This window comes from Ictidomys tridecemlineatus, chromosome 5 (genome assembly GCF_052094955.1).
Source record: "Ictidomys tridecemlineatus isolate mIctTri1 chromosome 5, mIctTri1.hap1, whole genome shotgun sequence".
NCBI classification, from domain to species: domain Eukaryota; kingdom Metazoa; phylum Chordata; class Mammalia; order Rodentia; family Sciuridae; genus Ictidomys; species Ictidomys tridecemlineatus.
The window spans coordinates 59,399,862-59,414,736 of NC_135481.1; the positions used below are offsets into that span (position 1 = coordinate 59,399,862).

A 14,875-nucleotide genomic window follows, 5' to 3' on the forward strand; every position below is an offset into this window, starting at 1 on the left:
CCTCTTCACAACTTTTTCCTCCTTGATTTTCACGAAATTGGTTATCTCCTTTTTCTTTTCCTCTCTGAAGATTTCTGAAGACTTCTTTTCAGTCTTCTACTATGTTTCTTTTTATCTTGCTTGGAGGCATTTCAACAGAAGATTGGGTCAATTGAACAATTTGTCTCCCTGGGTCAAATTGTTCAAATTCTTCCATTGATTGAATATCTACAATTCTATCTCCAAGTATACAAGCATTTCTTTCTTTTTTTTTTTTTAAAGAGAGAGAGAGAATTTTTTAATATTTATTTTTAGTTTTCGGCGGACACAACATCTTTGTTTGTATGTGGTGCTGAGGATCGAACCCGTGTTGCACGCATGCCAGGGGAGCGCGCTACCACTTGAGCCACATCCCCAGCCCCATACAAGCATTTCTGAAATAGGGTGGTGGTACAGCTCACTACTTGCAAATTGACGAGTCCTATTTTAGCCAAAAAATCAAGCATCATAGCAGCCATGCAGCAAATATGGGTTTGGGACATGAGAGATATTACCTGTCAATCAGCTATTGGTTATTCGGAAATTGCTGGTGACTATTCCACCCAAACTTTGCTGTCTGTTTTATAGTGTAGCTAACATTCACTCTGATTCATGGCCTGTGTATAATAATGTTCAGCCTCTCTTTCGTTTCCAACATACTCAGGTTAACCATAATGATTCCAACTTCTGTTTGGTGTCATCTCTTGATATGCATACCCAAAATATGGAATCCTATTGAAACAAATGTACAGCAAAGGGTAAGACCATAAAAAGAGATTATGGTATATATCAGACTAATATTTGGCCATATTTATGTGGAGTGATTGATTTTGAAATGCTTTCAATTCCCTTTTATTGAACAGCTCTACCACTGAGCTACATCCCCAGCTCTAATAATTCTTCTTATGTTCCTTACTTCAATAAATAATACTGTGAATTGGGGAAAAACAGAAGGGGGATGGAAATAGGAAAGATAGTAAAATGAACTGGACATTAGTTTTCTATATTCATATAGGAAATGTGTAACACTACATCATGTACAACCACAAGAATGGGAAGTTATACTCTTTGTATGTATGTCAAATACATTCTACTGTCATATTTAACTAAAAAGAATAAAAAATAAATAGTACTGCCACCCTTTGAATAACTTTGAACATTTTTTGTTGCTCTTTATTATGAAAAGAAAAAGAGGCATCCATGATTACCATAAACAACCAAGAACACTATTTCTTAACTTGTTTCATTGAGGCCGGATAGCAAACTGAAATAAGACAATATGAATATGATGACTTATTTTCAGTAGTTGATATTTATAGGGGTTATCCTCGAAAGAGCATTAAAACATAAGGAAACCGGGCACGGTGGTGCATGCCTGTAATCCCAGTGTCAGGAGGTTGAGAAGGACGATCGAAAGTACAAAGCCAGCCTCAGCAAAAGCAAGATACAAAGCAACTCAGTGAGACTCTGTCTCTAAATAAAATCCAAAACAGGGCTGGAGATGTGGCTCAGTGGTTCAGTGCTCCTGAGTTCAATTCCTGCTACCCCCACCTCCCCAAAAAAAAGTTTAAGGAAAGTTAACTTGCACACACATCATACATGAAAGTAATATGTAAAACTTCCTAAATCTATATTTAAAAAATCTAGGTAAGTGTTTCTAGAAAGTGCTTTGCTGCTGTTGAGCAGTGCTAAGCTGGATATAACACACCCTATATTGTGGGTGCAGGGTTCTTTTTTTTTCCTGTTTAAATAATCATAAAATATGTACAAAATTTTTTAAAAATATATTTTACTGTTTGAAAAGTAGATGAAGCTTCCCAGAAAAGAAGAGTCTCTGGAATTCAATAAACACTTTCTGGTCAGTCCAATTACCCCAAAGTCAGGCCTACACTGAGTTCATCACTGAAAGAGCTTTTTTTCCTTTTCTTTTCTTTCTTTCTTTCTTTCTTTTTTTTTTTTTTTTTTTGAGACAGGGTCTCACTATGTGGCCCAGATTGGCTTCAAACATCTGAGCTCAAACCCAGCCTCCTGTCCAGTCTCCCAAGCAGCTGGGTCTACAGGTATATGCCAACATGCCCGGGCAAGAGTGCTTTTTAATTCCATTCCCAGCACATGACCAATCTTTTAAAAATACTATTCCATGTCTTCAATCATATGCCTATTAAAACTCCCTACAAGCTGGGAATGGCTGTGGTGGTGCAGCTGCTCTGGAGGCTGAGGTGAAAGGATCACTTGGATCCAGGAGTGTGCCCGTCTAGATAACACAGCAAGACCCATCTCAAAAAAGAAAAAAAAGAAAAGAAATTTTAAAGAGAGGATTTATAGTCTTTATCCCTAAGCAATTCTCCTAAGCTAAGTACAGCTTTCTTATCCTAGAGAAAATGAAAATGGTAATTAACTTAGAGTATGAAATTGGGTTTTTTAGGCCCTTCTGGCAAAATGTTAACATAAATCAGTTTTTCAGTCTAAAGTCCTTTAAAAAATTATTTCATTAAAGTAAAACTATTTAGAAGGAATGCAAATGAAACACAGCCTCTTTAAAATGAAAAGAAACTTCCTGATAAATACTTTTCTGCATTCAGTTTCCTTATACTGAGAAGGGAAACTGAGAAACTTCTCCCAGCCTTGATGGATGCCAAGAAAGGTAAGACTGACATTTTCTATAGCTTGTATAGCCTACCTAAGTCTGCTTATATATATATCCCCTGGGTTTTGTTTCTACAAATTGTAACTGCTTCTGTAGAGCCACTGAAGAAACAATCTAGCTGTTTCTCCCCAGTTTCATCAAGCTGCATTAAATTAACTTTTCCTTTTTATATCATTGCTTATTTCCCATGTGGGCAGGTGGCTGATTCCTGCCAACTGGGATCCAGGCAGTTTTCCTGGCTTGGCTGCCAGTACTAGCCCTGCCACTCTAACACTTCTCAGAATCATCCTTTCATTTAATTGACAAATAAGCCCTTACTGCCTTCTGTTTTCCAGGCAGGTGCCAGGTGCTAAGGATCCAAAGAAGATTAAGAATGCTCTCAAGATTTTTCCAGGTCGCCAGGTAAACCAATTTGAAGACAATAATTTTTTAGATAAAACTTTACCTTAATAAATACAGTAATAGTGGTATGAAAAGAATGGACAGAGAACACAAAGGATATCTAATTCTGCCCTCAGTTGTCACTTCAGATCTTCCTGAAAACCCTGTGATGATCCCCCTGCCCATTGAGGACAAACTCAAATGCAAGTTATTTTGCCTACCCATTCTCTCCAATCACTTTTTATAGTCCCCCTCTTCAACTTTTGTGAAACATTCTGTGTTCTTCAAGTCCACCCTAACTGCTACTACCTTCAAGAAGCCTATATTCATGTAGTTTTCCTGGTACTTCTCATTGTTACTCCCATTTCCTAATTTTTTTACCTTTTCTTCATGACCACTGATTTGTAAACTCTAAGATTTTAAAACATTCATGCATTACTTTTTAGGTAACAAAGAAAATCCAAACTTGAAGAGTCAGATGTTGGATTTAGAGATCATGAACCAGAAATATACTCAGGACTTAGCTAACTTTAGGCTACTGTGAAAACTAAGATATGACTTATTGATAAAAACTGTCAATGAAGGACTTGAATTCAGAATATATAAAGAATTCTCTGAACACTCATAACAATCCAATTAGAAAATGGGCAAAATAACTAATTAGAACAAATTAAAAAGTTAAAATAAATTTTAAAAATAAATTTAAAAATTGATATAAAGAAAGTGAGAAATTATTAGCAAAGAAAGAAAGAAAGAAAGAAAATGGGCAAAATATTTGAACAGAAACTTTACCAGAAAGGATATACAGATAGCAAATGAGCACATAAAGATATGTTCAAATTCGGGCTGGGGATGTGGCTCAAGCGGTAGTGCGCTCGCCTAGCATGCGTGAGGCCCGGGTTCGATCCTCAGCACCACATACCAACAAAGATGTTGTGTCCAACGAAAACTAAATAAAAAATTAAAAACAAACAAACAAAAAAAAAATCATCATCCATTAGGATATGCAAATTAAAGCCATAATGAAATATTACAACACACAGAATATCTAAAATACAAAGTAATTACAACACCACATGCTGGTAAGAATACAGGGAAACTGGATCACCCATACATTGCTAGTAGACATGTAAAATAGTACAGCCTCTCTGGAACATAGTATGACAACTTTCTTATAAAAGTAAAAATGCAGTTACCATATGACCCAGATACTGCACTCTTGGGTATTTATCCTGGAGAAATGAAGTTATGTTCTTACAAGAATATGCACATTGATGTTCACAGCAGCTTCATTTGTAATAGCCAAAAAAATTGGAAACAACCCAGATATCTATTATTATGGTTTGGATCTACAATATTCCCCAAAGGTTCATGTGTTGAAGGCTTGTGCCCAATATAGGAATGTTTCGAATTGGGGCTTTTGGGAAATGGATGGATCATGAAGGCTCTAACTGCATCAATGGATTAACTGATGGAATAATAATTTGATGGCATCATTGGGAGGTGATGGAAACGGTAGGAAGTGGGGCCTCACTGGAGGAAGTGGGTCACAGGGTGTTGAGAGCCGCAGTTTAGTCGGAATGACGCCTGGCATTTTGCTAGAGGGAATGGTTGAAAGGTGACCCTGCTCCAGGAATAGGGCGGCTCCTGGATTAGGGCAGATCCTGCTGCCTTGGGCACTCCCTACTTTGGAGTTCCCGGTGAGTTCTCTCGGGGTTCCGGGAGAATTGGTGCATGGAGCCTAGTGGAGGGAGGTATTCCCGGGAAGTGTATGTAGAGTGCCAGAGAGAGTTCGGGAATACAGAGTTGCTGTTTGAACCTACAAGGCTTTGTGGCGGCTCGGTTATTTTGTGCCCAGACAGACTGTGACAACAGGGAGCATATCTTGTCCCCTGCACCTCTCCCTCTTGATCTGCTTTCATAGCTGCCATGAGGTCAGCAACTTTCCTATGCCATCATGTCTCTACCTTGGAGCCAGCCCATCATGGACTGAAACCTCTGAAATTATAAGGCAAATTAAATCTTCCCTCCTGAGTTGTTTTTCTCATATATTTTGTCTTAGTGTGGGAAAGCTAAAACTTCTGTCAATGGGTGAATATTCAACAAACTATGGTACATACATACAATGGAATACTACTCAGCAATGCAAAGAACCAAATCAGTGCTTCATGCAATGATTTGGATAAATCTCTATGAAATTATCCTAAGTGAAAAAGCCAATCTCCAGATGTTACATATGTAACATTCTATTTATATAACATTTAAAGACAAATTTATTGAGATATAATTCATCACTTCTTTTTTTTGGGGGGGGAGGAGTGTTTTTGAGGTGTGGTCTTGCTATGTTGTCCAGGCTTGCCTTGAACTTGAGATTGTCCTGTCTCAGTGTCCCAAGTAACTGAGTTTATAGGTGTATGCCACCACACCCAGTTAATTCACCAATTTAAAGTTTATATAGTTGGGTAGTTTTTTGTATTCACAGAATTGTGCAATCATAGTAGCTTCATTTTTTTCCCATTACAAACTAAGATGTAATTCACATAAAATTCACCTTTCAGAATTACAATTCATGGGAAAGGATGGGGGAAGTGCTTAGGAGTGATATTGGCCAAAGTAGATTGTTATAAAGCCAGTCTCAGCAAAGGTGAGGTGCTAAGCAACCCTGTCTCTAAATAAAATACAAAAAACGGGCTTCGGATGTGACTCAGTGGTCAAGTGCCGAGGAGGAAGAGGAGGAGGAGGAGGAGGAGGAGGAAGAGGAAGAGGAGGAGGAGAGGAGAAAGAAATGTGGGGAAAAATACAATTCAGTATTTTTTCATATTTTCACAAGTTTTTGCAATCATTACTACCATCTAATTCCAGAACATCTTCATATCTCCCAAAGAAGCCCCATACTCACTAGAGCAGTTACATACTCCCCTGGAAACCATAGATGTGTTTATTCTGTACATTTAATATGAATGGAATTGTATATGTTTTCTTCTTTCCCTTAGGTAATGTTCTCAAGGTTCATCCACATTGTAGCATATATCACTACTTAATTCCTTTTTATGGCTGAACAATATTCTACTATGTGGATAAACCTTATTTTGATTATTCACTTATCAGTTGAGGGACATTTGAGTTTCCGTGTGTATACGAGAGAGAGAGAGAGAGAGAGAGAGAGAGAGAGAGAGAGAGAGAGAGAGAGAGAGAGAGAGAGAGAGATATTGATTGATTAGGGATTGATTCCAAGGGCACTCTACCACTGAGCTACAGCTGCTGCCCTTTTTATTTTTTATTTTGAGGCAGGGTCTCATTAAGTAGCCCAGGCTGGCCTTGAACTTGCAATCCTCCTGACTCAGCCTCTATGTTGCTGGAATTTCAGGCATGTTCCAGGTTGAGTTTTCATTTTTATGTGTGTGTGTGTGTGTGTGTGTGTGTGTGTGTGTGTGTGTGTATGTGTGTTGCTGAGGCACTGGGTTCGATCCTCAGCACCACATAAAAATAAATATATAAAATAAAGGTATTGAGTCCATCTACAACTAAAAAATGTTTTTGAAAAAGAGGGGCTGGGGATGTAGCTCAGTGGTAAAGTGCCCTGGTTTCAATCCCCTGTATCAAAAAATCCAGGTCCTTGTGCATGCAAGGCAAATACTCTGCCAACTGAGCTCTCTCTCTCAAGCCCGAGTTTTCACTTTTTGACTTTACAAATAATGCTACTAGGAATATTTATGTACAAGTTTTTTTGTGAATGTTTCTCACCACTCTTGAGAGTATACTTGGGAAAAGGATTACTAGGTCATATGATAACTCCATGTTTAGTGTTTTAATATACAGTTCAGTTCTATTATCCTCAGGTTCCACATGCAGGAATTCAACCATGTATCAAAATGTTTGAAAAACTATTGTGTTTATATATTGAACATGTGTAAACTTTTTTTTATTTGTTCAGGGGATTGAACCCAGGGGCACTTTACCACTGAGCTACATCCCAGGCCTCCCCACCTATTTTTAGTTGTAGATGGACACAATACCTTTATTTATTTATTTTTATGTGGTGCTGAGGATTGAACCCAGTGCCTCATATGTGCAAGACAAGTGCTCTGCCACTGAGCCACAATCCCAGCCCCAACCCCAGCCTTTTATTATTTATTTATTTTTTATTTTTTATTTTGAGACAAGATCTTGCTATGTTGCTGCACATTTGAGTCAGCTTTTTCATTGTTAAGACCAAAAGACCGGACAAGAATAATTAGAGGAGGAAAAGTTTATTTGGGGGCTCATAGTTTCAGAGGTCTTAGTACATAGATAACCATCTCCATTCCTCAGGACCTGAGATGAGGCAGAACATCATGATGGAATAATGTGACTGAGGAAAGCAAGTCAGGACATGGCCATCAATAAGTAGAGAGAGATTCCACTTGCCAGAGACAAAATATATACTGCAAAGGCCTACCCCCTCTAGTCATATCCTACCCTGCCTTCAATTACCACTCAGTTAATCCCTATCAGGAGATTAATTTGCTGATTGCTTTAAGGTTCTCATAACCCAATCATCCACCCCTAAACCTTTCATTTCTCACATATAAGCTTTTGGGGGACACCTCATAATTAAACCATAACACTGAAGTTCTCTCTAAATTTCTGTGACTGGCCTCAAACTTGTGATCCTTGTGCTCTGCCTCCCCAGTCACTGAGATTACATGCATGTGCCAATGAGTCCAGCACTGAACATACACAGACTTTTTGGTCATTGTTCCAACAATACAATATAACAACTATTTACATAGCACTTACAATTTGGAATTATATGTAATATAGAGGTGATTTAAAGTACAGTTGTCCTTTGCGTATATGTGGGTGATCAATTCCAGGATTCCCTACATATAACCAAAATCTGCAGATGCCCAAGTCCCTTATATAAAATCATCTCATATACTTTAAATTGAATAACATTTCATAAATAAAAGAGAAAGGGGCTGGGGTTGTGGCTCAGTGATGGAGTGCTTTCCTAGCATGTGTAAGGCACTGGGTTTGATCCTCAGCATCACATATAAACAAACAAACAAACAAACAAATAAATGTATTGTATCCATCTACAATTAATAAAATAAAAGAGAAATAAAGGAGAAATTGGTGGTTACCAAGGGTTGGGGGTGAGAAGAAGTGGGTGTAGATGTAAAATGGCAATGTGAAGGATTCTTGTGACGTTAGAACTATTCAGTATCTTGATTGACTTATAGCATTTAATATATAAACATACAAATGAGTACAAACAGAACTGGGGAAATCTGAATAAGATTGGTAGACTATATCAATGTTAATACTCAGGCAGTTACATTATACTATAGTTCTGTAATATTTTACCATTAAAAGAATTTAAACAAGCTGGGTGTTTTGGTGCATACCTGTAATGCCAGCGGCGGGGGAGGCTGAGGCAGGAGGATCACAAGTTCAAAGCCAGCTTCAGCAATTTAGTGAGGCCCTGAGCAACTCATGAGACTCTGTCTCTAAATAAAACAAAAAATAGGGCTGGGGATGTGGCTCACTGGTTAAGCACCCCTGGTTTCAATCCCTATACCAAAAAAAAAAAAAAAGGGAAATTGGACACAGTGTACAGAGATCTCAATGTAACTTTTTGTTTTTCTTTTGTGGTACACCTTGGCAATCAAATCCAAGACCTCACTGCTCCACAGTCTATCATTGAGCCACATCCCCCTGCCCCTGCCCCCTACTTTTTCTTTAAATTTTTAGTCTTGCTAAGTTGCCCAGGCTGGCCTTGAACTTGTGATCCCACTTGAACTTGTGATTCTCGACTTCCCAAGTCACTGGGATTATAGGTGTGTGCCACCATGACTGGCTTGCCATTTCTTTTAATAATTTCAAGTATATTTATGATTATCTCAGTAAAAAAAATCAATTGGAAAGAGTAATAATTTTCTTTACCTGAAAAAATTTTATTATTCTCATCTACCCTCTCCAGAGCTGGCTTCATCTACCAGGTCCTACTATTAGCCTTATTATTATTCTCTGGCAAGAAAAATATCTGCATAATATAGTCAATTCCCTTACAAATAAAAGTTTCCATGAGAATCAAACTAAAAAGTACTGGTAAGACACATTAAATTATCTTAAATTTAGAACACCATAATTCATTATACATTTTCCTTTTTATTGGTGCATTATAATTATACATATTAGTGAGATTTGTTATTACATATTCATATGACTTTTTGTTCTGAACTCATATTTTTTAACATGGCAGCCCACCTAGCACTATGTAAGAGTTTTAGCTCAGTATCATACTGCTTTAACTAGACAACACAATAACCAACTGAATAGGTTAATATTTATTCCTTCTATATCCAGCTTTAGCCAAATATAGCTCTCTTGCACCTGTTTCTCCATTAAACGGCAAAAACACAATTATTTTTGTATGTCCCACAAAGAGATAAATTATAATAAAAATTTTTAAATGCATGCAGTGAGAAGAGAACTACCCTATCAAGACAGTTTTGTTCCTATGGAATTAAATAATAGGTTATTGGAAAAAGAAAAGATGACTCATGCTGATGCTCAGGTATTCTGTTGAAATCACTAAACTTTTCTTTTTAAAATGACTTTAACACTAGGAAACCATGCAAAAATAGTCACTAATTTTGAGTGTGGGGGTGGGGATTGAACCTGAGAGTGCTTTACCACTGAGTTATATTCCTAGCCCTTTTCTTTCTCTCTTTTCTTTTTTTCTTTATTTGTGACCTCCTGCCCCACTCTCCCAAATTGCTGCAATTACAGGCATGTGCTGCTGTACCTGGCTGACACTAATTTGTATTAAATTTAGACAATGCCAATGGGAGCTATCTAAAACCATGTCAAAATGAGATATTACAGAGCCTTTCAGATATTTACCTTGTTAAATAGATGAAGACATATATGTAATTAGGAAATGATTTATATACACGTGACAAGTAGCTTTTTTTTTTTTCCTAATGCTGGGAATTGAACTTGAGTATTGCATATGCTAGGCAAGTGCTTTACCACTGAGTTATATCACTGAGCTATATCCCCAAATATGTTGATTTTATCTTGAGGCAGAGTCTCCCTAAGTTGCTGTGGCTAGCTTCAAACTTGTGGTCCTCCTGCCTCAGCTTCCTGAGTTGCTGGGATTATAGGAATTTGCTACTATACTTGATGGTTTAAAAGTTTTTAAATGAATTATGCATAGACATAAAACTTAATCTAATACAAATATGAGTTATAAAAAATTCAAATTTCTGAGATTATTAATAATAAGTTACACTGTTATAATAAGATCTCTATAGTTTTAAGGGATTGGCATCATTTTTCCAGAAAGAAAAGAAAAATCTATGACTCTATCAAAGCTTTCATAAGATATACTATGTCTATATAAGCTCCATTTAAATCTAAGTTCTATCTACCACTCTTGTGTAGATAAAATGGAAATAAATATATATATATGTATATACATAAATATATTTACCTAGATATCTGTATCTATACTTGTATCTACTTAAATTAAATCTGGAATCAATTAGGCCATTGATAGAGGAAATAATAGAAAAGTACTTTTATATGGTTCTGGGCAGCAAAGAATCCACTATAAAGGACTATGTTGAGTCCCTGCACCCATATTTATATGTTGAAGTCCTAACTCCTAATATCTCAGCACGTGCCTGAATTTGAGTAATTATGTTAAGTAATTATGTTAAAATGATATCATTAAGGTAGGCCCTAATTCAATATGATGGGTATCCTTATAAGAGGAGGAAACTTGGACATAGGCTGATACGTAGGAAAAACCACGTGAAGACAGGGAGAAGACCACCAGCTACAAGCCAACCAAAAAACTACCCAACTGACACCTTGTCTCAGACTTTTTTGATGTGGGGTGCTGTTGTTCCACTCTGGGGAGTCAAACCCAGGTCTTCACATATACCAGGCGCTTCCAGCACTCTACCTCTAAGTCACATTTTTAGCCCTTTGTCTCAGACTTCTAGCCTTCACAACTGTGAAAAAATAAACTGTTGTTAAATCTACTCAGTCTATGACACTTTGTTATGGCTGCCCTAGGAAATAGTCACCATAGATTGCTACTTATTCAAAGGGCTGGTCATTGCCCCTCAAATGTAAGCATTCCCAGCATTTTGCCTAGAGGTAACCATAGAGGCAGCATAGACATAAATGGCTACATCATAGTACCCTTAACAATGACCTTTGAGCTTCCAACCATGGCTACCTATGGAACTATTTCTTGCAACAAATCCTGAGAATAGTTAGGCTCAACTAAAGAATTTCTACAGGTGCTTTCTAGTCTTCATCAGAGGGAGTAAAAGTCAAGGGATTTCCTACAAATGTGTTTTCTGTTTTTGTTTTTTAATCTATTGATGCCAATTAGATATATCAAGTATTAAATTAAACTAGTGAATATTTGCCATTTGGTGGTATGCTAAAAATAGGAGCTCATTTTTTTAATTAAAAATATTTAGGAGCCAGGCATGGTGGCGCACACCTATAATTCCAGCTATTTGGGAAGGTGAGACAGGAAGATTGTGAGTTGAAGGCCAGCGTTGGCAACTTAGTAAGCCATTGTCTCAAAAATAAATAAAGAAAGAAAGAAAGAAAGAAAGAAAGAAAGAAAGAAAGAAAGAAAGAAAGAAAGAAAGAAAGAGAGCAGGGGTATAGCTCAATAGTAGTACACCACTGGGTTCAATCACAGTACCAAAAAAAAAAAAAATTAAGGTAGGCAGTATAGCTCAGTGGTAGAGCACCTGCCTAGCTTGGTCAAGGTCCTGGGTTTAATCCCTAGCACTGGAAAACAAACAAACAAACAACTTAGTACATATAATTGATTATTATTTTTACATAAATTTTAAGCATGGTAATCTGTAAGCTATGTTCTAATATCCCACATTTGTCAGTCATCTCCAGTGGATATTCTCTGTCAAAAGACAGATTTGAGTCTAAATTAAAATTGCTCCTCAGGAATGAAAGAATTCAATATTGAGACACACACACACACACAAAAAGCAAAAGTGGGATAGATAATACCTTGAGCTCTTTATCAGAATGTTTACTCTCCCTACTCCTACAGAAGATATAATTTTCTAGTGTTCTTTTTTTGTTTATATAATCTCTATACCTCAGCTAAAAGATTCTTGTTTTTCACCAACAAACCAGCAAAGTCAGGATGGACTGGGTCAGCTGCCCTTTTTTTGCATGTAACTGGGTTCCTGGTAGAAATCACCTCAGGAGGTAGATCAAAACAAGCCTACAAAGAGAAATTGCCAATTAATTACTAAACATGTATCCTGTGAATAAAAACCCACAATATTCTGGCTTATATTAACTCAAGTAAGTACTTTTAAATAGACCAAACTTTAAAATATTCATTTTGAGGTGCTACCTTAACAAACACATTAGGTCCCAAGAAAACAGCAAGCAACAACATGCTGACCAAAAAAGCTACTTCACATTTTCTAAAACAATTTGTAATGTGAGCCACGAGGAAATGCTGCACATCTATAAATTGTGCAGACACAATTTCTGAAAACATAGGAATCAAGAAAATGGGGAAATTTTAATGTGCATCTAATAAAAAGTTTACAGAAACATGAACTACTAGGTAATTGATTCCGGGCCTGGTAGTGCTCATCTGTAATCACAGCTACTAGAGACAGAGACAGAAGGATCTCAAATTGAGGCCAGTCTTAGTGAGACCCTACCTCAAAATAAAAAATAATCCTAGCAACTCAGGAGGCTGAGGCAGGAGGATGGCAAGTTCAAGCCTTGCCTAGATGACTTGGCAAGACCTTGTCTTAAAATAAAAAATAGAAGGGTTGGGGATATGGCTTGGTAGTAGAGCACCCTAAAGTTCAATCCCCAGTACTGCAAAAAACAAAGTAAATAAATAAATAAAAATTAAAAAGTCTGAGGATATAGTTCAATGCTTGCCTAGCATGGGTAAGGCCCTGGGTTCTATCCCCAGTACTACAAAAAGCAAATAAACAAACAAAAAAATGTGGTGCACTAAAAAGATAATGAGAGTCAGACTATTTAGTTCCGCCACTTAATCACTATGACCTTTCTCTAGGGTTCAGTATCCTAATCTGTAAAATAATTGAACTAGATCAAACTCAATTTATAGTCTATTTTTATATTATTTTGGGGATAATGGGCATTAGTGAAATACCAGAACTACAAAACCAGTCAAAACCAAAATCCGTTTGAGGTTTTATTAGATTCTAATACTTTCTTGCTCCTTGTTCTAGAATCAAGCCAGAAATCAAAAGAAGTGGGATATCATTTGACCTCATTTCTTGTATTCATTCACTAGCAAAGAAAGGGTCAGAGCACTAGCATAGACAAATGGACAAACAGAATGGACTTTCCCTTTCTTCAGGCTCTCAGTTGTGTGGGAGAGATTGATTTACTTCCTTATGAGAATGGGGAAAAAAATAAACACCAGAGTACAACTCACCACTGGATGGTTTTTCCAGGCTGATAGCTGCTTGACTTGTGGTGACTTAGCCTCATGGGGCCTAGTAGGAAGCCTTCCTGGATGTGAGTGGTTTAGAGATCGGAGAGGGCTTGACATGCTGGAGATACAAGCAGCATGAAACGGATCTACTAACGGTGACCCCAGATGCTTCCCAGGGAAGTTTCCATAGAGTACTCAAGAAGAGATGCTGAGGTCTGTTGGGCATCAAAAGCAATGTCTTCTAGAAGGTTCTACTTCAGATCCTCAGGGCTTAGTTAGACCTCAGAAGAAGCTGCCCAATGAACCTATTGCTTAGAGAAAAGGAAGAGCTGGTTTCTAGAGACAGGACCAAACTCTGTTTAGAGTGTAACTGGTGAAAGTAGCATGTGAATGTAGGTATGTACACTTACAATATCATTCCCCTTTTTTTCCTTTAGTGATGGGGATTGAACCCAGAGCCTTGTGCATGCTAGGTAAGCACTTTACTACTGAGTTATACCCACAATGTTGTTTGTTAATCATGTTTTTAGTTATTTGACTTGTAAATTTTTCCTTGTTTTTAATCTGTTAGAAATATTATGTCCCTCAAGATACCACTAAAATATAAAAGTCAAATATGAATTAATAACATAGAATGTGATAGTTCATAGTGCATTTTATACCCCAGAGGAAAATAAAATGTAACCTCATATTGTAATTTTTGTAAATTAAATTCTCTAAGAATTTCAGCATTGCCTTAAATCTATTTTCTCTACCCAGTTCAATTCCATATATTATCTTTCTTTTCTAAAGTAAAATCTTAAAGAATAGAGAAAACTTAAAAAATTGACCTTCTAGATCAATGTCCATATGTTTTATCAAGCAACGGGATAGGGGATCCTTTTTCAAAACCAGGAAAATTGACAGGTGCAATGGTACATGCCAGCTACTTGGGGGGCTGAGGCAGAACAGAAAGTTTGAAGCTAGCCTCAACAACTTAGTGAGACCCTATCTCAAAATTTAAAAAATAAAAAGGGTTAGGGATGTAACTCAGTAGTAGAGCCACTCCTGGGATCAAAGTAGTAGAGCCACTCCCAGTACCAAAATAAATAAACAAATAAAACAAAACAAAATCAGGGAATGCATTCTGATGTTTAGGAACTGCCCTGAAGGGGCTTCATGTAAGTGTGGGGTATGTTTTTCCTTTGCTAAGTGTTGTCTCCCATAGAATTGGACAGTCTCAGAATGATAGGAATTTTCAAGGAAAAAGGAAAAATAAGGATCATGTGACTTGTGTGTGCATTCGCACGCAAGTGTGTACGTGTGTGTGTGTGTGTGTGTGTGTGTGTGTGTGTGTGTGTGGTGTGATA

General features: G+C 37.2%; 2 protein-coding genes across 2 annotated transcripts in view; one reads left to right on the top strand and one right to left on the bottom strand.

Annotated features, from left to right (window-relative positions):
* Positions 1–14,875, top strand: part of Mthfd1 (methylenetetrahydrofolate dehydrogenase, cyclohydrolase and formyltetrahydrofolate synthetase 1) — a 142,892-nt gene that overhangs the window by 52,819 nt on the left and 75,198 nt on the right. Inside the window, exon 2 of the mRNA XM_078050042.1 lies at positions 3,001–3,067. Within this exon, the coding sequence (XP_077906168.1) occupies positions 3,039–3,067 (29 nt within the window). The 5' untranslated portion in view covers positions 3,001–3,038. The remainder of the gene's footprint in view (positions 1–3,000; positions 3,068–14,875) is intronic.
* Positions 1–14,875, bottom strand: part of LOC101958852 (uncharacterized) — a 53,727-nt gene that overhangs the window by 31,708 nt on the left and 7,144 nt on the right. Inside the window, exons 2-3 of the mRNA XM_078050059.1 lie at positions 13,527–13,837; positions 12,189–12,317 (exon numbers count right to left, since the gene is read on the bottom strand). Coding sequence (XP_077906185.1) covers positions 12,189–12,317; positions 13,527–13,643 — 246 coding nt within the window. The 5' untranslated portion in view covers positions 13,644–13,837. The remainder of the gene's footprint in view (positions 1–12,188; positions 12,318–13,526; positions 13,838–14,875) is intronic.